At 46.6% G+C, this 26,931-nt stretch overlaps 1 protein-coding gene across 1 annotated transcript; it reads left to right on the top strand.

The window, feature by feature from the left end:
• The first annotated feature begins 934 nt into the window (after window positions 1–934).
• GPRIN1 (G protein regulated inducer of neurite outgrowth 1) lies at window positions 935–26,931 on the top strand. The gene is made up of 2 exons (XM_083726288.1): window positions 935–1,070; window positions 21,496–26,931. The coding sequence occupies exon 2, from the start codon at window positions 21,547–21,549 to the stop codon at window positions 23,308–23,310; it is 1,764 nt and encodes a 587-aa protein (XP_083582414.1). The 5' UTR covers window positions 935–1,070; window positions 21,496–21,546; the 3' UTR covers window positions 23,311–26,931.

Below are 26,931 nucleotides of genomic sequence, written 5' to 3'. Positions count from 1 at the left end.
TGCGCCCTGGCACTTGCACCATCTACTGTATTGCAAAGCAGGGACGAGGAACCTGTTGCTCTCCAGATGTAGTTGAACTCCAACTGCCATCAGCCCCACCCATGGCCAGTGATTAGGGGCGACAAGAGTTGGAGTCCCACAGTATCTGGAGGGCCACAAGGACCCAATCTCTGCTAGAAACACTTTCCTGGGGAGCAAGCTTCGCTGGAAACTGGCACTTTTTCGGGTGGACGTGTATCGGAGCTCAGCCGTAGCGTTCTCGAAGGTGCCCGGCCAGTAGACCCTTGTTATTGCAACAAACTAACGAGACTGCCCCTCTCTGTGTAGAAGAGTCATTTTGTGCATTTTCGCGGCGGGACCAAGAGCAAGGGCAATCTGTGGCCAGTCTACCCGCCCTCCACGAGAATCGCAGCTCTGGCAAGAGATCCACTCTCTCCCACCCCCCCGCTCCTGTGCAGGTTCCTGAAGAGCTGCATCCCTGACAGAGCCCAGACTCTCCTCCCCCGTTGCTGGGAGCGCTGCCTCTCTCTCTCTCTCTCTCTCTCTCTCTCTCTCTCTCTCTCTCCCTCCCTCCATCTCCAAGTGCCTGAGCAGGCAGGCAGCCTTCCTCCCGCTCCCTCCCTCCCCGACATCAGATGCCTGGCTGGCTCCCACACGCATGCTCCGAGCGGCACTTTCTCGTCGCCAGCAGCGCCCGGAGCAGCCGCGCAGGGCGAGCCGCGGCGCCTTTCCCGCACCCCGGGGCAGCGCATGACTCCAGCAGGTAACTGCACGCACCCCTCGCGGCTTGGGGGAGTCTCTGGAGCGCGAGGCCGGAGCCCGGGCCCGAGCCAGACTTCAGGATGAGGGGGAGATCCCCTCCGCTAGGGTCCCAGATGGGGGCGCCTTTCACCCTCGGGAGCGTCTGACGCTCTCTGCCCGCCGGGGAGGAAGCGGCGCTGGCGGAGCACGTGCCCTGGCGAGCCGGAGCTGGCTTTGTTCGGAGGTTGCTCCGGCGCCACCTCAACCTAACCGGGGGCAGGGGGCGGCGGGCAGACGTGAGTCGCCGCTCCATCCGCTCACTCCTACAGGTGATCAGAGGGTGGGCATCGCCTACTGATCATGGGGTGAAGATCCCGGGTGAAGTCGCCTTGCATTTGCGCGCGGCGCGGGAGTCGTGCGCGCTGGGTCCCCTCGTGCGCTGCAAGCGGGAGAGGAGGAGGTGCCCTGCGCGCTGGTGCGAATGCGCTCGCCGTCCCCGGGAAAGCTGCTCGAAGGCATCCTCCGAGCAGCCTGCCTTCTCCATATGTGTGCCGTTATGAAAGATGAAATTTGACCCCAGTGTTTTGCGGGTCTTTCCCCCCACCCCTCGCTCTCCTCATTGTGTGCGACCACGCGTACTGGGTAAAGCGTGTTGTTGTCTCGGGTGGGTGCGCGCGCATTTGGCCATGGGGTGTGTGTGTGTTTTCCGCGCACGCCGCCGCGGTTAAGCAGGCGTGTGGGCAGGGAGCCGCGTTAGTGTTCTTTGCCTGTTTGTGTTCATGCATGCGCTCGCTCTGTTTATGTGTGTGCTTATATGTGCGCGCGGATGGAGCGTGTGCCCGTGTCCGCCCCCTGCTGGTGGGTTGTGAAGATGTGCATTTTCCCGTGCGATCAGGGCCAGCGTAGTTTTGCCCACCTCCATGGCGCGGGATCCATTCATCAGTTTGCAGCCACAGCGCCAGTTTGGTTTCCGAGGCGACTGGTCTCCGCTGACAACCGCCTCCCACCCCCCGCCCGTTCGCCTTCCCCTTCCCCAGTGAATCATGGTTGCTTTCCTACCGCACACAAGCCATTATGGCAAGATCCTCTCTCTCCAGCCAGCTAGAAAGTCCCTGTCTGCCCTCCTGGGGCTGCAGATTATTAGGGATTCTCTCGCTTCTCAACTCTGGATCCAGCATTCTCTAGGCAGGGATTTCGTTGACTCTCAGCTCTTTCGCTTCACTGAACTCTTCCTTCCGTTTGCCTGACTTTGCTTTTACTGGCAGTGCATTTAAGTTGGAGGCCACGGACCCTTGGGTTTGTAGTGGGAGGGATGAGTTGCACATTAAATGTGGATGCAAGGAATCCACTCCCAGTTTAGGCTCATAGTAAATCCTTCACAGCAAACCCTTCACATTTTAAAGGGCTCTTAGAGTGTTTGAAGTGGCCCAGAGATATTAACTAAGTAATCTTTAGAACAACAAAGGGTGTGTGTTTGTTTAATACATTTATATCCCACCTTTTTCTCCAAGGAGTTTAAAGCGGCACACATGGTTCACCCCTCCTCATTTAACCCCCACAACAACCCTGTGAGGTAGGTTAGGCTGAGAGGCAGTTACTGGCCCAAGTGAGCTTCATGGCAGAGTGGGGATTTGAACCCTGATATCCCAGGTTCTAGTCCTACACACTAACCACTACATCACATTGTGTTTCCCTTCATAGAGGAGGAGGTGAGGGTAAGAATGGACCATAGCTCACTGGCAGAGCACATGTTTTGTCTGCAAAGGGTCCCACGTTCAATCCCACGATCTCTAGGTATGGCTAGAGAACTCCTTTCTGAAACTCCAGAGTGCTGCTGCCAGTAAGTATGTAGACCAGGCATGGGGAATTGCAAGCCCTGGGTCTGAATGTGACCCTCCAGGCCTTTCTCTGGCCCGCGAGACTCTCATTAGATCATCCTTCATTGGCCCTGTTCCATGCCCTCCTTGAGTGCTCTTGGCTGACTGGAATGTGTCTTTGAACTGTGAAAATGCCTCTTCCTTGCCTGGATGGACGTGTGTGTGTGTGTGTGTGTGTGTGTAGTAACATCTTACTTTTATGTGATTGAAATACAGTGGTACCTCGGGTTAAGTACTTAATTCATTCTGGAGGTCCATTCTTAACCTGAAACTGTTCTTAACCTGAAGACCACTTTAGCTAATGGGGCCTCCTGCTGCGGCTGCGCCGCCGGAGCACAATTTCTGTTCTCATCCTGAAGCAAAGTTCTTAACCCGAGGTACTATTTCTGGGTTAGCGGAGTCTGTAACCTGAAGCATATGTAACCCAAGGTACCACTGTATAGCCTTTTATACAAAATTAAGTGTCGCATCCATAGACCTGCTCACTTTTGCCTGTGGTCCCGCCCACCACTGGCATGTGACCCTCAGATTGTTGGCCCCAAGGAAGTGTGCTCCTCAGGGTCTAAAAAGGTCCCCACCCTAGTATAGACAATATTGAGCTAAGTGGACCAAAGGGGCAACAAAGTATAGGATGGTTTCTTCATGGCTTGCCAAAGACTGCCTAGTAAGTTCATGGAAGGAACAAGATTTGGACCAGGGGCTTCTAGAGCTTACCACTTAAATGCCCCTGCTTCTGGCTGATGTGATTTTCCTCAGACAGATGCCGCTCCATAACAGAGGTGTGAAGAAACTTTGGCCCCTTCATATGCTGCAACGTCTGAAGGCCAACGGTTCCCCACACCTATCATAAAGATTGCTGGCTTGACCACAGTACAGGCTGCTCCCAGGGGCAGCAGCACTTTTGAAGCAGCATTCAAGTTCTGCTGCTGATGTCAGTCCTGGCCTGGGTCCTCAGGCATGTTGACATGCCACGGATTTCCGGGGCCAGCTTTCAGGTTGCCCTTGCACTGCCCAGCTTAGTGCAGTAAGAAAGGCCTTTCTGCCAGCCCTGTTGAATGAACTGCTTTTTCCTACCCACAGGCGAGAGGGAACTAACCTGGAGATTTTGTGGAGTCCTTGCATTGCTGCCTCTAGCTTGGTGGAGAAAGAAATGAAATGAGCCTTAATCATAGGAAATAAAGCCATGGCAGACAAAAAAAGCTAGTTAAAAATGAGTTTTTGAATTCACTTCTGTTCCTGGTGTGATCCCAGCCTTACCATGGTGATACTATGCAGCTCAGATCGCTGTAGGGAAGATATTGCAGATGTGCCATTTAACAGCTGGGATATGGATTGGGGAGTAACTGCAGCTAATGCCTGGAAACAGTTTTACAGACTCTGAACTCTGGAACTAAATAGGTGCTTAGGCAGCTAAGCTCAGCTGCCTTGCTAACTTTTGTACATTCAAAAGCAGCATCTGTTTAGAGGGGAACTCAGCCATAGCAGTGCTTGATTTCTCATATAAGAGATGGTACAGCTCAAACCAGCCATAATGCCAGATCTTATACTAGGAGTCCATATGTGTTGGTTCTAGCTACTCACATGTATGTAAGGAAAATGTGCATGTGCTCAGAGACCCTTACTTTTTATTATTTATTTACACAAGCAGGATTTGCAACCAAAGGTTTCTGCATGGACTATGCCTGTTCAGTGCAATCAGGTTACAGGATCTAAGCCCTGCACGTAGCTTCTGTGTTCATAGATAACACATTTTCCTTACTGAAACTTTTACCTGGGTGGATGATATCTGCTCACACAGGTTTTGTGCAGGAAGTGTGTATTTACCTTGTGCATGGTTAAATGACAGGAATGTTACTGCTTCCTCTTGCATTCCTCCGAATGGGAATTCTTTGCAGCTTTCTGTTTGACTGATGCTGAGAGTAGTGGGCGAATATATCTGAGGATGGGAAAATGCTGCAAACTCTTTGGATTGGCTTATTATTTTTATTTATTGGACTGAGTTATAGTACTCCATGAGCAATTTAATTGTAGTTCAGCTTTCCAAATAAATTCACAATAGCTACAAACCCACTTGCCCATGCATAGCCAGGCTAGTTAGTTGCCACCTAAAAGGAAAGAGAAACAGAAATCACTTTTGTAAAACTTTCTGGTCATCTGGGAGCAATTCTGCATTCATCATAGGTGACCAAGTTGTCCACAAGCCTGCTGTAGATCACTACTGTACATTGCATCTCTGAAAGAAGAAACACATGTTCCAAACTTAAATACTGTATCTAAAAGGTTATGGGGCCTAGAAGGCATTTTTGAGCATGTTTGTGAATTTTCTTGAAGGTTTTTAAAAGTGACATTTTTTACTATACTTTCTGGAAGCCATGTGATGATTCCCTTGTCTCCATTGTTAAGCGAAAGACTTTTACCACGGATATCATTGCTCAAATGTTTTGCAAGATGGAAGAAACTAATTTTCAGCCAGCCATATCAAAGCCTTTTCTCTACAAGCTGCCTCAGACATTTTATCCTGACAAAGCCAACTATACAAACACATTGTGAGGCTTCAGCAATTGCTTTCCACAGGACCCGACCAGAATGGCATTCTGCTTAAGGAAGCAGGGACCACAATTGCAGCTCAGGGATGCACAGAGTAAAAATAAGTACTGGCACACAGCTGGGTAGCATTTAGGGCCTATTAAAAATGCAGCTTTCTTGTAAATGCTGCATTGAATGCTTTTCTGTTTGTGCTAAAATGCAAGCAGTAGCTTTGCTTGCCCAGTTGTAGCTTACCTTGCCCAACACTCTTCGAGTGTGAAATGGTTCTCTTGCTCACAGGTTTGTCTGAACATGAATGTGAGCAACTTGTTTTTGCCCAAATACATCAGTAGAAACCTGGCAGTGGAACTCTGGGCAAATGATGATTCTTTGGCTCCAAAGATTAACTAGAATAAATATTGATTGAGACCCAGGCAGTCCTGTAGCTCTCCAGATGATGTGGGACTCCAAATCTCATCTGGCCCAGCCAGCATGCCCTATGATCAGGGATGATGGATGTTGTCGTTCAGCAACAACTGGAGGACTGTAGGTTCCCCATTCCTGATGTGGCAATTGCATGAAATGTGTATGTGTAGCAAACATGCCAAGTTAAGCAGGCAAAGCAGGTACATCTTGTCTCCTATTTGGTATGGCCTTTCCTTGCATCCCCCTCCATCAGCAACACACTTGAAAACCCTACACAGTTACAACAATAACTGTCTCTCTCCACACACTCTCCTATCTGGGAGAGGCAGCAGGCAGATATGGTGTAGGTATAAGTCCTAGAGGATAGGGCAGGAACAAAACCTTTCTCCCCACCATGATGCACTTAATTATACCATAGTTCTAGAAAGGGGAGAATCTTCTGGAATACCTCTCCTGATATGAACCTACACAAATCCTCTTCTTCTGAGGCCTTTCTTTAGGCTCGGAGGCTGGTGACAAAGGAGAGGGCCTTTTCTGTTGTGGCTCCCCATCACTTCCTAGTGAGGTTCACCTTGCACCTTCATTGACATCTTTCCAGCACCAGGTAAAGACTTACATTTCCCACCCCCCAGGCATTTGGTAGACCGAGATGATCTTGTTTTGTTACTAGTGTACTACCAAGTTTCTTGTAGCTATTATGGGGGTTGTTCATTCTGTTTATATAGTATTATGTTTTTAATGTGTAAGTTGCTTGGAGACCTTTGGTTAACAGGTCAGAAGCAATGATAATAATAATAATTCATTGCCAGCCCGCATCCTAGAAATGCTTATGATATAAGGAACAGGGAAACGTGGTTGAGAACTAGAGGTCTGGGGCATGGAAAAGAAGGATGCTTTTAGGTAGTTGAATTCATGTTCAAAGCAAAGGGGAGCCAGCAACTGTGCAGCACTGTCAGAAGCAAGGTTGATGTGTTACAGTGAGATTATGCAAAGTGGTGTGTGTGTGTGTGTGTGTGTGTGTGTGTGTGTGTGTCTTTCACACCGTGAAAGCGTGGGCCACATTTAGAAGCACTGCTGATCCCTTCTGTTCAGAGATAGCAGTGTGCCTCCTCACTTTTGTCTTTCCTCAGCACAGGCAGAGAAACCTTAAGAAACTCCTACATGGTACCCTGGCCTTCTAATGCTGTTTGGTCTCTGGGATGTATAAGTTGTTGTTGTTGGCATCTATCTGTCTCAAGAGAGAATGGAGTGCACTTCATTAACAGTACCGGGGCAACCTCTCCAGGTTACAAGCCTGGTCAGTGTGTATGGAGGGCCTGGGCTGCCCAGTTGACAAGACCCCCTTCTTGGCCTCGCTGATGTGGTCCACAGGAAAGCAGAGCAATATGTTTGGCTCCAGCTTGGCTGCAGGAGTTGCCAGAAGGAGATGTACAAGGCACCATCCAACCATCTTAGGGACTCCACTCCGCATTTGTGTAGGGTTTCCTCCTTAGCCTTTTCTTCTCCCAAAGATATCCTTCAAGGCAATGGAGGTTTAGTGTCAGAGTTTTCCTTCTCCTAGATCGATGAGTCCCATCTACCCCTCACTTTCCTTTACAGCCCATGCAGAACTACCTTCTTGACCATTGAACCCACTATTGGTCTCTTCTGCACAATCTGCCAGAGCCTGTCTTTGCAGGCAGGGGAAGTCTCTAACCAAACTGGGAGATTGAGACCCGTCAACTACCCTCACCTGGTTTAGCCAGCCAGTCAAAGCCATTCCCAGGGTGTGGCCGCTGTCACATTCTGACAGCTTCTAGGAACCACAGGTGAGAGCTGAGTGCAGGGTAGGGACCAAAGGTGGACAACCTACCCCAGAAGGAGCACAACTCGTCCCCTACCAGAGATGCTGCCCCTCCTCTAACACCCCATACTAATAATCTGCAGTCATCAGCCTCTCTTGCAGTAAATGCTGAGAATCACTGATTAGGCATTCTGGAAGAGCTGAGGGATCTTTGTCATTGTTTTGTAAACACTGCCAAGTGATTAATGTGTTATACCCAAAGACACACATACATCCAGGTGTGCAAAAATAATGTACAGCATGCACAATTGCTTATCCTTTTTGACATTTATACACAGTCTTTTTAAAGAAAATAACCATGGCTGTTATCTTCACCTATATGGGCATCAAACATTTTCCTCCATCACTACCTGGTTGGCATAGCTCATGGATGTAGACCCTGGAAGATAGCATTTTAGAGATAATGGATATGCCTGAAGGCCTCCCCCTCACACATTCACACACACCGTATGATCTGAAGTCTTCCAATGGCATTTCCATGGATTCCTCAAGTAAATATCTTTGAGTCACATTTTGGCTACATTGGAATAGTGTATAAAGTGCCCAGAGACAGCAGGAGAAAAGGACTATACCCAAAACTGGACACAAAGGGTGTTAATGGTTTTGGTTGCTGCTGCTGTTTTAGAGTAAGTAGAAGGTTGAGGGCAATCCTTATTTTATTTTATTTATTTTATTTTATTTTATTTTATTTTATTTTATTTGTATCCTGCCCTTCATCCAAAGATCACTGAGTGGTTCACAACATAAAAATACAAATATTAGGACTCAGGTGTGTGGAGATGTGTTAAATGTTTTAATGCTTTGCCCTTCTGATGACGTCTTGATCCAGATAAACACTGCTGCACTTGCTGTTTACTTAAAATACATATGTGATTGCTTGCACATTTTGTTTGGCTCTAAAGCAGGGGTGGGAAATCCATGGCTATTTGGAGATTTTGTTGGACTACAAATCCCATCATCCTTGATAATTGGCCCTGTTGGCTGCGGCTGATGGGAGTTGGAGTCCAGCAACATCCAGAGGTGGCACAGCTTTACCATCCCACTCTAAGGGAATGTTCCTGTGTCTTGCCAAGAAGTGCTAGGTAGAATTTTGATGGAATGATTGGCAGCTAGAGTTAGAAGAGCAACACATTTAACAAGTTGTCTGGTAGACATAGGTCACCAGGAATTCTCTTTGGGGGCTGGTAAAAAAAAATCTGTGATCAAGTGTCCTTTATAGGCTAATTTACAAGGCTATGTTAAAGGCTGAGAGGCCAAAACAAAAGGGCTTGGATAACACTTTCAGTGAGCCTTTGGCAGGGCCAGCTCAAAACATTTAGCTGCTTGAGGCAAAGGAGAAAACAGTGCCCACTGATTCCATATGCAGAAGCCAACACTGGCAAGGGGATAGCAAGCCCAACCACAGCAAAGGGAAATAGACTAGTTTAGAGAGAAGCGAGACAGGCTGTGGGGCACAGATAGCCCTGTCCTCCCAACAGAGGGGTATTGGTGGGCTCGGAAGGGGTGGGTGGGGAATGCTGCTCCCCAGAATCTGCTGCCTGAAGCAACTGTCTTCTTCTGGCTAATGATAGGGCCAGCCCTGGCATGTGGGATTCTACTTCCACTCCTCTGCTTGACTTCGCAAGTTTTCTTTCCTCTTTCTTCATGTCTATTTTTTGAGACAGGTTTCCTTCCCATCAACCACATTTGCTTATGAGCACCAATGAGTTTCAGCCACCCCACCCCATTTCTTTAAAGCACAGCATTCACACAATTCCTCGGGGCATGCACACAAAAACCTTCCCATCAAATTTTGCATCAAATTAAGCAGCTTTGTGAGCAAGCACTCGTGAGGCATGCTTTATTCCTATCCCAGAATTGGGAGGATTTGTTGCTGGGGGGTGTTTTGAGGACAGAATTGCAGGCTCCTTGAAGATGCCAGCTTATTACTATTCAACTGAAAGCTGGCTTCTAAGATCAAGGCAGAGTTATGACTGCTAAGGTGCCAGCCGTTGATACATAACTTATGTAGCTGAGGGAGGCATAATTAAAAATAATTGAAAAGTGGTATAATTATTCTGGACTCCAGTTTACTGCCCACTTGCCTATATTGCTATCTGGCCATGATCGGAAGTTTTCACAGCTGCCTATTCCAGCTTTGTATTCAACTACTTGCCTGGTAGCCAAGGGAGCAACAAGGGAGAGGGACTTTTCAGTGGTGGCTCCACACTCATGCTCTCTCCAGTTAGGTCTGCCTGGCACCACCATCAACATTTATGCTTTTAAAATTTTGTAAATTGCTTGGAGATTCCTTATGTGGCAAGCGACTGATAAGTTGAATAAATAATAATAAAGTAGTAATAATAGAAGCATAGAATTGTAGGCTTGGAAGGGATCCTGAGGGTCATCTAGTCCAACCCCCTGCCCTAAGCAACAAGGAAATCCATGCAGGAGAGTAAACAGGCTGGTCTAGCATGAATGGATCTCTCTGCCTTCTCTCTGCCAATCTATTTGGTTTCCATGCAGTCTCTCAGGTCCATCCTTTCTCTTCCATTCCACTTGGTGGAAGACAAACTTTTACCAGCTTACTAAGAGGCCAGTACACTGCATTTCCATACTAGTAGGAAACAACCCGAACCCCACAGGCTAGCAACTTTTGTGGGCTTACTTACAAGGCTGCCCTATTGCAGTTCTCTTTTGTGCTTAGCAATGGTAGGATTTGAATTTCATTGGCAATGGGAAACCTGTAACCCCTGTGGTGTTGGAGCCAAAACAATGTAGAAGTTCAAGCAGAATTTGGTGCCATTGTGTGGAATGAGAGAAGGTGATTGAGATGGACAGGCAGCTGCCTGGTTCTTGGAAGAGACAGATTATTCAAACATGGATGGACACTGAGGGGGAACACATGGCAGAACATGTCACTGCTCAGATGTAATAGAAGCTGGCCTGATTTGATGGGAGATCCTGCCCTGCCACAATGAGTTGCACTCATTTGTGTGAGAGATGTTAGAGCTTCTGCAATTCTGCACTAAAAATCCCATACTGCACTAGTTTTCAACTGGTAGGGTGAGACCCACTAGAGGGTTGTGACCTGATCTAATGTGAGTGGCAACAGAAGCACTACCACCATGCAAATATTTGGTAAAAGATTAAGATATGGGTCCTCAAATGCATGTTTGCGTTAAAAGTGGATCCTGGGTCTGAAAAGGTTGAAGATACCTACTGTACATCATCTTCTTCCCCCTCCCCCCTCCCGAAATAGATTCTGCCATTTGACTATATAATGCAAACTAGGAACATTCTGCACACACCTGGCATTTTATATATGTATACTTGGAACTAAGCTTGTTTTGCAAACCAGATGCAATAGGTGCCTACAAATCCTAATTCCCATTCCTCACTCACCCCTTTGCTACCCAATCCAAACATCGAAATTAATTGTGGAATGGGTTATTAGTACTTCAGAAAAACTGAAAGCGCACCACCTGTGATTTCCCTCCACCTCTTTTTATGTACTATATTAATTTACATTCATGAATTTCAGTTCCAGTGTATTTTGTTACATTTGTTGACGCTGTTGCCTAAATGCACTGATCTTTCTCAGTCACAACCACTGCGAAGAAAAGCCCATAGAATGGACTTTACTGTTATTCCATGTGGGTCCCAGAATGCATTGCCATGATGACTGTGGCACTGCTGCTGATTTTCCCATCCTCTTGTACGCCTTCCTGAGCTACAGCATCTTTCTCATCTAACAGCAAACCTTTTTTTGGTCTAGCAATCAGCACTATTCCTTTGGACAGCTCCCTTGCTGATAGATCTGTCATCTGTGTCTTTGCCCTAGCAATCTCTCTAGATCTGAGGTGGGCAGAAGGCAGATTGGGATTTACTGGGTGATTTTCAGTAGATAGAACCAAGGACTCTTATTTGTTCATCAATTAAAAGCCTAAATTAGGCTGCTGAAATGAAGAAAGCTAATTAGGAGTGGACTTTGATGTCTTCTTCGGCTATCACTCGTAGCTGAGTAAGATTGTCTTCCATGACCACAGTCTTAACAGTGAGCCTGTAAGTGACTGTGGAGGCCAGTTCTGGATCCACACGTCCTTCAACAATGGGGACATAGGTTTCCGGGTGGGAGCTGATCATGGTGAGGGTTTGCCGAATGTGCCTTCCCGTTAGCCCATTTCTCCTTTTCGCCCTGAGTTTGTGCTTCTTCACAGTCCAGGACTTTGATGTAAAATGCCTTGGATAGCTCAGTAAGATAGAGCACGGTGCTGATAGTGCCAAGGTTGCAGGTTTGATCCCCGTATGGGACAGCTGCGTATTCCTGCGTTGCAGAAGGTTGGATGATCCTCAGAGTGCCTTCCAATTCTATGATTCTTTGACTATGAGTTCTGTTCAGTTCTGGTTTTCAAAACAAATTCCTATGCTCAGAATGTGCTCAGAGGCACCCAGCTCTTTCATTTTATCTGTGTGCTTTTGGCTCTGGTTGGTAGATCTTGGGATTCTAGTAAAAACGACAGTGTAGATCCAACTAATCTGAAGTCTGCCCACCCCTGCTGCAGATGAGTTGGAGCCTCGGCCTGCTTTTGTAAAAACAGCCACATTGTCTTAGGCAAGGGCACCCGTGGGCCAGATTATGACTCCTCAATCAAAAGCTTACCAAACGGTGCTTGCAAAGCCAATGACCCTCCCTCGCCTGCCTGAGCATAGATTGCCTGATGGCTCTTCACGGGGGATTTGTGGCAGCATCTAGTTGCTGCAAGATTGCAGACCTGGGAAATATAATGAAATGCAGTGAAAAGCTCCAGCTGAGTTCCTTAGCTACAACCCCCGAGGGTGAAGACATACGCACTGCATGGATTCAGCTTCCACTTACCATGTGACTAGAGGGAGGAGGGGAAATAGTTCTTTTAAGAAGGTGAATGTTTATGTGCACTGGGTTTTGTTTTTTTTAGATCCAGGACTGTCTGAACTCTTTTTACTCCACAATCCATTGGCAAGCCCACCTTTTGGGGGCAGCCTACCTGCTTAGTGGTACCACTGGAGAACAGCATTCCTACAAAGCCATTGGCCAAAAGAGAGTGGGGTGTAATATCTTCAGCTTTCCCCATCCTCACCCCCACCTGCCATGGTGTTTTCTGTGTATTTCTGCTATCTTTAAGTTAACTGATTAATTGTTCCCCAACCCCAAATGTAGTTAAACTTGTGTGTGTGCGCACGCATGCACACACACATAGGCACCAACTTTTTTACTCTCCTTCATGAAGGCCTCTTATCTGTTCTGACTCCCAGATTGTAGCCCTGAAGGCAAAGCCGCTGACCCACACTTACTCACCCTGCACATGGAAGATCACATTACAGTGAAGTAGTTGTTCTTTTGAGAAGCCACTTAACTGTATGGGTGTAGCTTAGAAACAGGATTTGTTGTTATTATTCATAGAACTGTGGATTTTTAGAGTTGGAAGGGACCCCAAGGGTGATTTAGTCCAACCCCTGCAGCGCAGGACAACTGCTGAAGAAGAGGCTTCTCTTTGTATGACAGGCCCCTTTTGGTCGAGTGGAGGCAGCCAGCAAGCGCAGCTGGCAAACCCCCTCCCCCAAATAAACACACCCATCCCACAGTGGCTAGTTTACATGGATAGCTACCTTTCCAAGATCCAATGAGAATGACTTCATTGTAAAATTCTACAATGGCTTGCTAACGGGAAGTGAGGCTGAAACCTTTTCCAAAAGTGACTTATTTCCAAACATCAAGCCTGAGGCACTGCAGATGATCTTTATGAGAGCCTTTGCAAACCGTGTATGGAATCTTCCTGGAGCACTCTTATATGGTGCCAGTGTCCTTTGAAACTCCATATCCCCAGATTTTTGAAGGTTTATTGCCAATAGGGAATCTCCTTATTAACAGGGAATGATTTTTCCCACTCTGCCATGTCAATGACTTCCAGATTGCTGACACACAAAATCCAAATCCATAAAATCACAAGATGCGTCCTTCCACACTTGAAAGACAAGTGGCAGCCAACAGGTATAGAATTAATTGCTGAGAAATAAGATGAGCATTGGCACCATCAAAACTGGATAAGAGATGTAGTTTAGCCTCCAAGGTGACTTGTTTAATAATAATAATAATAATAACAACAACAACAACAACAACAACAACAACAACAACAACAACAATAATACCAGTCTCCATTAAAATCTGATTCCTGTATATAATTACTTCCCACCACATATGCTAGTGTTCCTCGTTCCTTGTATCTCACAATGCTGCCAGCGTAAAATCCAAAGTTTTAATTATTTTTTCCTGGTGGATCTCTAGGACAGCCTTGTAAATGTTGTGTTGTTTGCTACTATGTTATGTACGTTTGTGCTTTTATATTGTAAACTACCCTGCAATCCTCAGATGAAGGGCGGTATAGAAATTTAATAAATGAAAACTGTAAATGTAACAGCAGTTCAAATGCTATTTTTGTCGTCATCTTGCGATTCCTACATTTCAGGGGGTTGGACTAGATGGCCCTTAGGGTTCCTTCCAACTCTACAATTCTATGAATCTATTATCATTCCCATCTTCCAGGTTGGCAGTCCAGCTCCCCCCCAAAAAAAAACCTTCATTTGTTCAATTAAAAAGGCATAATTCTTCCTATTAATTAATTAATTTTAAAGGTGTTATCTGTTTTAATTAAAAAGCTGGATAGAAGAGCTGGGTTTGTTCCATGACAAGTGTCAGCCTTTTAGCCCTCTGCACAGCTCTCTCCTGCGGCAAACTCCTGGAACCTCTTTCCTCAGAGCTCAATTCAGCAGGGAGGATGGTTTAATTAAACAAAACACAGCAAGGTTGTACCTCAAATTATGCATGTTTGTACACAGCCTTTGTTTCCAAGTCTAGGATTGGTGCCTACATTTTGCTTTGTTTACATGGCAGGGAAATCAACTTATGCAAATTAAGTGCATCTGCACATACCTGTGGCGTCACTGCTTGTGGAGAGGTGTGCTGTTAGAGAAAGTAAAAGACAACCAGAAGGTAACAAGCAGGTTCTCCTTTTTGCAAGGGGAAGCCAAACTACTGTGTCTCACTCTTGCCATGTCTGAAGGAAAATCTAAGTGTGTGCTAGAATGTTTTCACTCAGGCCACATTTACACCATACAGTACATTTAAAACACTATGATCCCACTTGTCTCTAAAATATCCTGGGAAGTGTGGCTTGTTAAAGGGGCTGAGCAGTGTTAGGAGAACCCTATTCCTCTCCCAGAGCTACAGTTCGCAGAGTTCCCTGTGAAGAGGGATTGTCCATTAAACCATTCTGAGAATTGTTACTCAGCGGAGAATAGGGGTCTTCTAATAACTCTCAGCACCCTTAAAAAACTACAGTTCCTAGAATTATTGAGAGGGGAGCCGTGGCTGCTTCAAATGGTATCTGTGGAGAAGCAGCACACAAAGAAATGTATGTATATACCGTGGTGTTGTGTGTGTGTGTGTGTGTGTGTGTGTGTGTGTGTACCATAATGCTTTAAGTGTGTGGTGTAAATGTGGCCTCAGTCTCACAATTTCCCTTCCAGTACTACTATATTCAGGGCTGCCGATCAGAAGGTCGGTGGGTCGAATCTGCACAATGGAGTGATCTCCCATTGTTCTATCCTAGCTTCTGCCAACCTAGCAGTTTGAAAACATACCAGTGCAAGTAGATAAATAGTTACTGCTATGGCAGGAAGGTAAAAGGTGTTTCCGTGGGCTCTGGTTTCTGTCACGGTGTTCTGTTGCACCAGAAGTGGTTTAGTCATGCTGGCCACATGACCCAGAAAGCTGTCTGTGGACAAACACCGGCTCCCTCGGTCTGAAAGCGAGATGAGCGCTGCAACCCCATAGTCACCTTTGACTGGACTTAAACATCCAGGGGTCCTTTACCTTTACCCTTACCTTATTCCATGTGATTGGAATATGGTACTGGTTGCAAAATTCCTGAAAATCAATCTTCCTTTCTTCCTTCCTAAAGTAAGTTTATAGTCCTTACTGCTGCAAAGATAGACTTGAAAGTGCATGGGCAACACCTGGTAAAATTGGAAAAGCCAGAAAGTGGATCATTGGTATTCCCAGTGGGTATTCCCAGTGGATCATTGGTATTCCCAGTGGGCTTTCATTACCCCACATAGCTCCTTGTCCTTACGATCAGCAGAAGACATTACTTGACTAAGCAAATATATGCAAGTGTCTACAATTTGCAAATGAATATGCAGATGAAGCACACATTTATATTTTGGCAACTCCCCTCCCAACCGTATTTTCTAAGTGCAATTGAAAATGTAATTCTGTTCCAGTGTAGCAATATGCCTTTGGAGAGCTTCATTTATTGGCAGACCTTTGCTCTTACTCTGGCAGTCTCTGTAGATGGACTGGAGCCTCTGCCTCTATTTTTCTTAGGCAAGGATGTCCACTTGGGTTGCAATTGCATGTACTTGAGTTGTGTTTGCATGTATTTGGGTTATATCCAACTCTAGAGAGACTACTGGAGCCAAGAAGATAGGTCTGCCAGAAAAGGAGATGTCCAAAGGCTTAGTGCTTATTTCTAGAAAGTGGCACCAAATAATATTTTTTTGCAGAGTGCATGCCAGTCCTATCCTTTGCCCATAATAAATGTGGATGGAAGGGAAATAACTAATGCACAGAGAGATGAAGGGAGGGTTCATAACATGTCCACTAGCAGGAGAAGTTTTAGATTAAGTTTGGGGAACCTTTGGTCTTCCAGATGTGGCTGAACTACAACTCCCATCATCCCTGGCCATTGGCCATGATTGCCGGGACTGCTGGAAGTTGTAGCTCAGCAACATCTGGAGGACCAAGGGTTCCCCAAACCTGGTATAAATATTGATAGACTTGCTTATCCTAAAAGCTTTGGCAGAAAAGGTCAACCGCTTCAATCAGAGGAATTAGCACTACTATAGGTGCCACATGATACCCGCTCCGTATTTTTAAGAGCTTGATCATTTAGTGTGGAAGCATCTACACTTTGGGACTCCCTGCCTGTTGAGATCAAGCAGGCGCTTTCGCTGTACTCTTTTCGGTGCCTGCTAAAAACATTCTTGTTTAGTCAAACCTAACCAGGTGTTTAGAAAGCTGAGGTAACTTTAATCTGTTTTAGTATTTCAGCTTTTGTATGTTGTAAGTAAGGGTATAATTTTTTCTTGATTTTAGTGGGGGGGCTTGTAAACCGCTTTGAGGCTTTTTACAGTCAAGCAGTATATAAATTTTATTAAATAAATAAAATAAAAAAGTAGGAGGAGAAATATGTTTGTATTATATTCACGGGCGTGGGGACATATAAGACTTGAATACTCTCTAGTACTCCGAATACAAGTTTCTGGATACATGGAAGCATAACTTTGAGCATTCACCACCATTAACTGGAATATAAGGTGGATCATCCTTTCCTAACCTGGTGTCTTCCAGCAGTTTTGGACTACAACTCCCATCAGGCATAGTCTGCACAGCTGATGGAATTGTTGTCCAAAACAGCTGGAGGGCACCAGGTTGACGACAGCGGAGGCAGATCTTGACACAGTGCTTTTATTGCTTGGAGGAATGCGTGCAGATAAAACATAGGAGAACTTGTTGTGCCAAAGTGCTTAACTCAAATGGTTCTGCACCTGGATGTAGTGGTCCTTGTGGATGATATCCTCCCATGGAAAAATGTAAGTAGCCCAAGAATCTCTCCTAGATCTTCTTGGATTCAAATTCAAGTATGTGGCTCCCTTGAAGTGGGGCTGTAGAGAAGGAGCTCATGTGTGACAAAGCAGTGATGAATGAGGTGCCTCTCCCGACTTACAGACTCCCTACCCTGGGGAATAAGCGCTTGCTGGAGTGTACAGGGAAGGAGTGCCACAGTTAATAAAGTGATAAGAGAGGCAGGCTTACTGAGCTTAAGATGAGCCTTTCAGCTGTGGATAACTGCCAGATCAGCAGGAAAGCAAGAAAGGTTGCCCAGTGGAACTCCTATGCAACCACTGCTTTAAGTGGAATATGTGTTTGGGGTGGAGAGCTGTGTTGTGTCTCATCAGCACAGGGCTGTGGGTATGAGAGTCTGTCTGCTTTGATTGTCTATCCCAGGGGTCAGCAAACTTTTTCAGCAGGTGGCCGGTCCACTGTCCCTCAGACCTTGTCGTGGGCCGAACTATATTTTGAAGAAGAAAAAATTAACGAATTCCTATGCCCCACAAATAACCCAGAGATGCATTTTAATTAAAGCATACATTCTACTCATGTAAAAACACACTGATTCCCGGACCGTCCGCGTGCCAGATTTAGAAGGCAATTGGGCCATATCCAGCCCCCGGGCCTTTGTTTGCCTACCCATAGTCTATCCTATGTGTGTAGAAGACACTTGGCTGTAGGTAATGTGCCTGCCAATTGGATTTCTTGAAAACCCTTTCCTCTTCCAAGAACCCATTCCATCTTAAAACCAAGCAGCTAGGAAATTGTTTTGCCCAGTGCTATTTTTCTAGAAAAAAAGGTGCTGGAACACACCATGAACACCTCCTTTGTTCTCTTATAATAGCAGCGACCCCCACCTGAGAGGCGCTGGAACGGAGTTTAGTCAAGTTCTGGCTGAAAAAAAAAGGCCCTGGTTTTGCCAATGTTCTCTGATGGGACTAAGCTGTATGTTAACTGAGCCAGACGCAGCACTATTTTGAAGACTGAAATCTGCCTTGGGGGGTGGGGAAGAAAAAATGGGAGCAGAGAAGCTGCAGAAAAGGGGAGGTTTTTAATCCATCAACTGTTTTTTTCTCCATCAACTGTTTCTCTGCTACATCCCTCCCCTAAGTCTTTCCTGCTTTGCAAGTAATGTGTAGATAGTTATGAAACAGGGAACTTTCCACCGAGAGTCAGGCAGATCTCTTGGGTTTTGCCATTTTTTGTGGAAAGTATTCTGAATGGCAGCATACAAATATCTCCCCACATGGCGACAAGCTCCATATGGAACCATTTAAAATGGAGTCAGAATGAGAGTGCATGGGCTCTTAGTCTCAGCATGTTATAAGGCAAAACAATAATCAGTTTGGATTCTGTTATAAAGATTTAGCTACTACCAACACAATACATATTCCACCTGCATAGACAAGACTGTGTGTGTTCTGTGTTTATGCAATTATGGAATTCGAAGTTGGGCACAGAAACCAATGACCTAAGAATCTCATGCTTCATTTTTTTAAAGCAAGTTTCTAGTCCTTGAGGCTGCAGAGAGAAGCTTGAGGATGTGTTGGAATTTATATAATTTATGCAGTTGCAGAACTGAGCATCTCTTTGTGGAGAATTGTGCAAAAATGTTTCTGGAGAATTTAGGCTGCCTTGGTGTGGAATTTTGATGTTTATTCTTACTCCATACCTTCTTGATTATAGCCAATGATCATGTGCTTTCCTTTATTATATGAATGTAGCATGATGAAGGGAGAGAATGAGTAGGGCTAGACTTCACAACAATGGCTCAGTAGTTGCTTAAGACTCAGTGTTGTTTGAAGTCTTAACTGCATTTTTGGCATGCACTGTTTTCTTTTTTGCTGGCCATAGAAAGGCCAGTGGTAGACCTGTGACTAGTGGGTAGTATGAGCTTCTAGGCTGGCAAAAATAAAAGGCAGCTGGCCAACCAAACAGTATCTTCTGCTTAAACCAGGAATGGAGGACCTGTGGCTCTCCAGAAGTTGCTGGGCTCTCAACTCCCATCATCACTAGCCAGCATGGCCAGTGGTCAGGGATGGTGTGTTGGGTGTTGTATATGCACCATGGAAGTTCAGTTGAGCAGTTTGGCTCACCACAGGAGCTATGTAAACATACAGTTGCTACTAGAAGTCTTCACTCTCTGAGCCCAAACAAAAAAAAATTCCTTCCAGTAGCACCTTAAAGACCAACTAAGTTAGTTCTTGGTATGAGCTTTCGTGTGCATGCACACTTCTTCAGATCTGAAGAAGTGTGCATGCACACGAAAGCTCATACCAAGAACTAACTTAGTTGGTCTTTAAGGTGCTACTGGAAGGAATTTTTTTTGTTTTGACTATGGCAGACCAACATGGCTACCTATCTGTCTCTGAGCCCAGAGAGAGTTCCAGCTTATGAAGTCCTTCATGAGACCAAAGTCCACACAGCAAGTGCAAAGTCCAGTTGCTAACAAAGTCCTGCAACTGCCTGAATTCTGAGTCCAGAAGTCTTGTAGGTTGCCCAACTTTCCTCAGATGGGCTCTTCGCAAAGTCTTTCACATTTTCACAGGATTCTTCCAACAGTCTCCACTTCTCCAGCAGATTTTCCTGTACTCCCCAACAACGGATGCTTTAACTTGAGCCCTTATCTACCTGGTGCTACATGCTAGTTTGCCCAGCAACACATACAAGATAGTCACAAGATACCTTAGCTGCATGGGGTGGGGTACAATTTCTGCTGACGCATGGAGAATTTTTTCATTTTCCTTAACATGATGGGAGTCAAGTCCAGCAACATATTGGGGGCTGCAAGTTCCCCATTCCTGGCTCAAATGAAATTAGGCAGGCTCCATCTCCAGATTCGATTCCACTCCCCGTACTCTAATTCCAGCAGTAGGTAGTTGGGACCCACCCATGTATGTCAGGATTCTGTATGGCCACCTATATTCATACCCACCCTGCCCCTCATTTCACCTTCACATGCTGACATTTTCGCACACCAGCCATGCAGATGGTACATAATGAGCCCAGCTGGCAGATCTTCTTTCAACCTGCCGTGGCACTGCTACTGCTTTGGCATCAGGAACAACCATAGGGATGAGAGTGCACCTGAGAGGGAGAGAAGGTGCCAAAGAAAGTCATCTCAGGCGGCACGTGCTATTCATCTTAAGCTGCCTTGCTATTCCCACTGCTGGAGAACTGAGGTTGAACCTTCTGCTACAATTTTTATAATTTCTGTTTTCTTCCTTTCCGTTCTTTTTGGGGAGGTGTGTAATTGATGTTATAATATGTCTTTGTTTATAATATATTTTCTGGCTGTTTTACTCCTGCAGTTGCCATGGCCAAGGCTCTAAGCAATCTCAAAAGTATTCCCATAGAGTTTGCAGCATCTTCTAATGGGTGGGTGCCGGCAGTTGATATGTGGTTACAATGGGATTTCTACTATTTGCTTGCTGTTAACACACCACCTCCAAACCAAATGTCTCTTCTCCGTTGTCGCCATGGAATCTCTGCAGGCTTCGGTGCCAGAATATATGTGCACAAATCATGTGGCCAGCCTGTGTGTGCAAATGTTGCAGGAGATTATCACAGCAGCTGGCAGTTTAGTTAGAGGCATGCAATTTGCTTGTGTCACTGGAATGACTATAGACCTGATCTTGTTCATTCACTTATAAGGCTATTTTTTTTGGCGGGGATGTGGAATCAAGTTTCTTGAATTGTGACATGGCTGAGCAGCTTTCAAATCTCTTAACTTCCTCCACCAAATCTCCCACCCAATTAGCTGAATGAATCAGCTGTTACCCTTTGAATATATGATTGTCCATATGTGATGGATACTTCCTGTACCATTCAGGCAAAGGTGGCTACAGCTTCCCTCAAAAGTTTTGGCAGTAAGAAAAGTGATGGGAATGTACTGGAATGTGTAGGATGGTGCTTGGTAACATCCCCACCAAAAATGGAGAGAATGCTCTTGAAATAGCAGATCACCTCCCTGCAAACAAATCAGAATAGTCGCTCAATAAATGGGTTTTCTGAAAGTGCCCTGTTGCTCCATATCCTAATCTGAGAGAAAAAAACACCTTCCTGGTTCCCAAACTCTCCCAAGGAAATGCCTGCCTGTTTTCCAAGCTCTTTCTCTGCAGATATGAAGACTAGAAACTTGCTTTTTAAAAACACCCCCAACATCCTTCTGAGAATCTTCAGGATTCCAAATTCTTTTTCAGCTACTAGATCCTGTGCTTGTGTCTTAAGCCCGCACATGTGCCAGATACACCTAGAGTATACCAGGGCACCTTAGACACAGAAGGCTCCAAACATGAATAGCTTGGAGTTGATGGTGTGTTTGAGTTAGTTTCCAGCATAGGCATAACTTTACTGTGTCCCCCCCCATCCCTTTTTATCTCCCCTTTTAGAGTCCTCCAAGAGAGGTGCATGGAATAGCATGGCAGAAGTTTCGTCTCGAGATGGGCAGTGCTAAGCAGCTAGAGGCGTTGCAGTTGCTGAAGCAAGATGCAGTTCCAGAAGATGCTCCCCAGCCCAGCAGCAGCTTACCTTGCAGTCAGGAGAAAGACAGCTGTCTCCAACACACCCGATGTGACGGAGGAGATCTCACCATGAGGAACTGCTGTGTGAATGACCTTGGCACCAAAGACGGCAGCCAAGAAGACACCATGGTGGACAACCCAGACCAGAAGGAGAAGGCGCCAGCCGTAGCCACAAAGCCTTCCATGGAACTAGTCACTGACACAGGTACCGTGGTTCTGAAAGATGCAACGGCTGGAGGAACCACCTTGGAAGAGGACGGGGAACGAGCAGCCCATCATGACTTGCGGCACAACAGTAAGCAGGGCTCAAGCTGCAGGGATCTTCCCAGTAGCTTATCCAATACCTGCAACCCTCTGGAAAGTAAAGCTGTTCCTGGAGATGTCGGTACGCATCTCCCGGCAGAGCCCTGCCTAAAGGCAACCAACAAGGACCCTTCCAGTGCACCAGCCTCCCTGAAACATGTGGCATTTATTGAACCAACCAAAAAAACCGCTGAGACTGAGAGCATCCAAGCAGGAGCAGCACATTCCGAAGGGGGTCCTGCACTTCCCACGTGCCTGAAAAACACAAGCCAAGGACAGCCAGGTGCCTCCAAGGGAGATATATCACACTTCAGCAGTGATGTCTGTGAAGCAGCGGACCACTTGAATGAAGGACACAGAGGTCCCCTCACATCAGAAGCTCCCAAGGAGTTTACTCAAGACCCCTTGGCAGCTGAAGCCACATCAGGGAAGACAGGCAGACCAGCGACAGAAACAGACCAGTTGGGGAACCATAGCAGGGAAGTGAGGTCCCCTACTCCGGAGGCTAACACAGCTGGGAACTCCAGTAGAGTGCCAGGAAACCCTGTGGCTGCCGTTCCTCATGAAGCCAAGGGTACATCAGGTGAGTCACAAACAACCCCAGGTGACGCCACCGAGGAGGCGGAAGGGCTCAGAGAAGTGACACCCTCTGAGTCCAAGGGTCAAAACCAAGCTCAGGAACAACAAACACCAGAAATGACCAGTGTGGCTGTGAGTGAGGAGCGCACAACAGACGTCGAGAAGAGGTCTGTGGAACTTCTCACCCAAACCTGCTCACTTGAGGTCACTCCCCCCCAGCACGACGCTGGGACTCAAGTTGACAATCGCGTGTCTTTGGTGTCGGTGGCCGTCAGCCCCATCAACCCGCCCGACGGCTCCTCGGCTTTCACTTTCCACACAAGGGGCTTGGGGGCCTCCTCTCTGAAGAGCCCTGGCCCGGAGCAGAAGCCAGCCAAGAGAGATGCAGAGATGCAGGTGTCCATCCCGGTGGAGACCAGGTCCGTGGCCACAGGGCCCATGACTCCCGTGACCAAATCTCCCCAAGCGTCCTACCCTGAGGTGCACGTGAAAGGGGCCCAGGAGGAGGCGCCCGAGCCGGTGCGGGAGGTCAGCTGGGACGAGAAGGGCATGACATGGGAAGTGTACGGTGCCTCCATGGAGGTGGAGGTGCTGGGCATGGCCATCCAGAAGCACCTGGAGAAGCAGATTGAAGAGCATGGCCGGCAAATGGTGATGACACCGCAGAGCACCCGTGCCAGCTCCATCAAGGGGGCTCCCCCCAAGGGGGAGGTCAAGAGGCAGCCCAGCGTCTTCAGGGCACTCCTGCAGAATGTGCGGCGGCCCCGCTGCTGCTCCCGAGGAGGACCCACTGTGGAGTGAAGGGGGGGCCCGAGCCAACTCTAGGGTTTTCTTATAGCAGTTGGAACGTGCAAATGTTATGTAGTTTCTCAGGCAATGTGTGGGACGGTCCCTTTTGAATCTCTCGAGTCCCCAGGATTACGGCGCTCAACACCCCTGTTGTCTCCTGGAAATGCAGGCCAAGCCCTATATATTACAAGCAAATAGCACCTTGCCCAGTTCTGAAGCACTTGACATGTCTCAGCCAGCAGCGCTTATACTGCCACGCATGCTTGGCAGTGCCGCTTTGCAACCTGGGACATGTAGTCTTCACAGTGCCAAGCTCAGATGATTATATGCAGGGCTCTCAGCAACTTGTCTGTTTGGTACAGACTGGAGACGGCTCTCAGACATTTTGGAGACCCATGTTTGGGAAAGCCTGGTGTAGTGTTTGTGGAGATCACTGTACTAGCAGTATCCTATCTTGGCTCTAGAATGGATTAGTTGTAGGGGCTGCCAGATCACAGCTTTTAGAGAACATATGCATAGTTTGGGATTCCCCCCTCCCAGTGCCAATAGGTTAAGAAACAGTCTGAAATCTTCACAATTATTTCTAGAAGTACAGTATATGTTTTAACTTAGGGGCAGCAGTATGGTAGCATTCTGAAGGTGATTTTGGCTGAATAATCATGTGTCAGGTCTTGAGAAAGCCATTCAATTGAACAACTTTAAACAAAATAAGCAAGTTTGCCTAATATCATTCAGTTGCATAATTTTATGGTGCCCACAGAACTTGAGTGTTCTTGATGTGGAGATTGATAGTTTACATTGCACAGAATATAATGAGTTTGGGGCATTATAGAATCATAGAATTGTAGAGTTGGAAGGGACCCCTGAGGGGCATCTAGTCCAACCTCCCCCCAGTTGCAGGAATCAAAGCTAAATAATCCCTGACGGGAGAGAGTCCACTGCCTTTTGAGTCCAGCACCAGACTGCCTTCCCTATTCTAAAGGATCATTTCAAGAGAAAGCAGGGGCTGGGAGAAAAGTGCAATAAGAGTAACCAGGCTCATCCTAGTGCAGGAGAGAATTTGGATGAAATATTTAATCTCTTCTTAATTACACTCTCGACCTTTGCCTGCAGCCCTGCAAGTCTGTTCAAGGCAGGTCCCTCAGAGCCCTCCATTCCCTTTGCTAGAGGGCCCTGCTGAGTCCCAGTGGAGGCATCTTGCATTACAGGCTGATGCCGCCACCCGACCAACTTGCCTGAGAAACTAATAATTTGGAAGGTCCCGCGTCTTGTGTGCGAGAGTGTGGCTCGATGCGTGCTCTGGCTTGTGTGCATGTGAGCGTGCGTGTCATAGCCTCTTTTCCTGTCAATGCTATTCCCCTGCCCCCCGGGAGCAAAGAGGCCTGTTGCCATCAGAAACGTGGCTAATTTTTATGTTCCTGACTTTTTCAAGAGATCTGGGGTGGGGTGGGGTATTTTATTCATATGTGTTGGAATATGGGGGCTTTTACAAAACACTCTTTACTCTGTTGTGTTTACTCTAAATCAGGTTCTTGTTTCTCTGAAGGTGTCTTGAAGATGCTGATTTCCTTTTCCTGCCTCCCCCATTCCCCACCCCCTCCCAACAATATTTTATGCATTGGGATTTGGGGGTTTTGTGGCTTTCACCCCTAAGAAATGAAATCTGTGAAGGCATAGATGAGAGATTATTTGACACTGTGTAAAAAGAGAGCAGGGTACACTTACATGGTGGAAACCAAGACTTGTTTTTTGGAGGGGAGCTCCTTCCTCCAGAGTAGCTGCACTAGGTACACCTCCTTCAAGGATGTTTTCAGTTGTGAAATGTAGTGCCAAAAACTGACACCCACACTCACTTTTGATAGAGTTGGAGAGCACCTCTGCTGTTTGTAGTACTACCCTGACTTTGCCAGAAGACTTTGTGTTGATTTCTGTTTACAAGTCTCCTCACCTCTCTGTGAACTATAGTTCCCAAAGTTTTTTTTTTTTTTTAATCTGGCTGGGCTTCTGTGTCTTTAACCATTGCCCAGAAGGAGGACATTTGGGTTCAGCTTTTCCCAGTGTGCATCTAAGGCAAGCAGGATGGGAGTTTTCAGCCAAATTTCCTCCTCAAGGAACAACCCCACTTAAAAACAAAACAAAAAACAAAAAGCAGTCCTACTATAAATGCAGGTGCTAGGAAGTTTGGGGCTTTTTCCCCACAGAGGGGCAGAATTTATGTCCTTCTAGTGGTGACAACATTCAGCATCCTAACTGCAACACTGTGAAGAGAGGATCTAGGCCTGAAGAATCTCACTGTTCCTCAGTGCTCTCTTAGATCTGGGATGAGGGCCCTGCTTCCCTCCAGGTGTTGTTTGACTATGTCCCATCATCCTAGACCACTGGCTTTGATGGATGGGCCTGATGGGAGATGAGGTCCAAAGCCAGCTGGATGCACACAGGTTTAGCATTCTGCTCTTGCAATGCAGATTGGCCAACATGGTGAAGCTGACCAACATGCTAGAAAGTTCTGATGGAGCTGGTGGCTGTGGGGCTTTTCCTTCTAATGCCATCCCATTCAGCTGGGAAGGGCTTGCCTTAAATCTGGATTGCCCCTAGGCAGCACAAGCCAGCGGTATCATGTGCAGATCTTGGGAGAGAGAACTTTTCTCCACAAACAAAGAACCCCACTGTTGGCTCTTTAAAAGGACCTGTGTGTACCAATACAGATGGAGAAGAGACAGAGTGTACTTGTCTGCTGTCTGCAAGAAGAGGTACGACTTCCGGCTGTTCTCTCTCGAGAGTGTACTGTACAATCTCCACCTCAACCAGGTTCCAATGAGTGGTATCGATGTGCTGGTTCACTTGGCCGACACAAGCATTCGTGCCAAATTCAGTTCAAGGCACTTCCACAAATGGAACAGGGGGAAGAACTGGTCCAATACTGTCATTGTATTAGCAAGAGCTCTGCCTGCCCAAACCTAGCTCTGAATCAGTCTATTGCAATTCCCCTTTGGGAATAAGTAGACATGTACAGGAACTGACCATAGAGGGGTTTCTACAGTGCCCAGTGCTCACAAGTAGCCTTCCAGTTGCAAGACATGGGAGCCAAGCCCTGTAAGAATTTAGGTGCCTTGTGGATCTGGCATGCTAGTAGGTCTACACACAGAGAAACTTGAGTTTCTGGCACCAGTATTCTTCTTAAGAGGGACTTGGCCAACTCTGCAGTGCTATGCTGCAAGAGGCACATCTAGAACCATGCAAGTGAGGAGCTGGGAAGAGGCATCCCACCTGAGAAATGTCAGGCCACAAGGTGCAGGCATCTGCGCCCAAACCTGCATCCAACTGCTGGCAGCATCCCTGGGATGTAGGATGCTGAGCATGTAGACAGTACCACCCCCACCCCCACCCCAGGTTACTGGGGCCATTCACAGAACTGCCGAGGACCCTTCCCATTCCTATGCCCTGCCTTGTGTGCTGTTCTCAGTATGGTGTTCACGTGCCATATGGATCTATAGTACCAAGCAATGATGAGTTGTTGACAGTAACTTTGCCTTTTGGTTTCTCTCCTCCTCCCTTTCTTTATTTGTTTAGGGTACAAACTTGTAAAACTGGCTGTTGGATAATAAATTTTTTCTCCAAAAAAAAAAAAAAAAA

Source organism: Podarcis gaigeae (genome assembly GCF_964106915.1).
Source record: "Podarcis gaigeae genome assembly, chromosome: 2".
NCBI lineage: Eukaryota > Metazoa > Chordata > Lepidosauria > Squamata > Lacertidae > Podarcis > Podarcis gaigeae.
The sequence above is the reverse complement of the archived record's forward strand: the minus strand, read 5'-3'. Positions and strand labels throughout refer to the sequence as shown.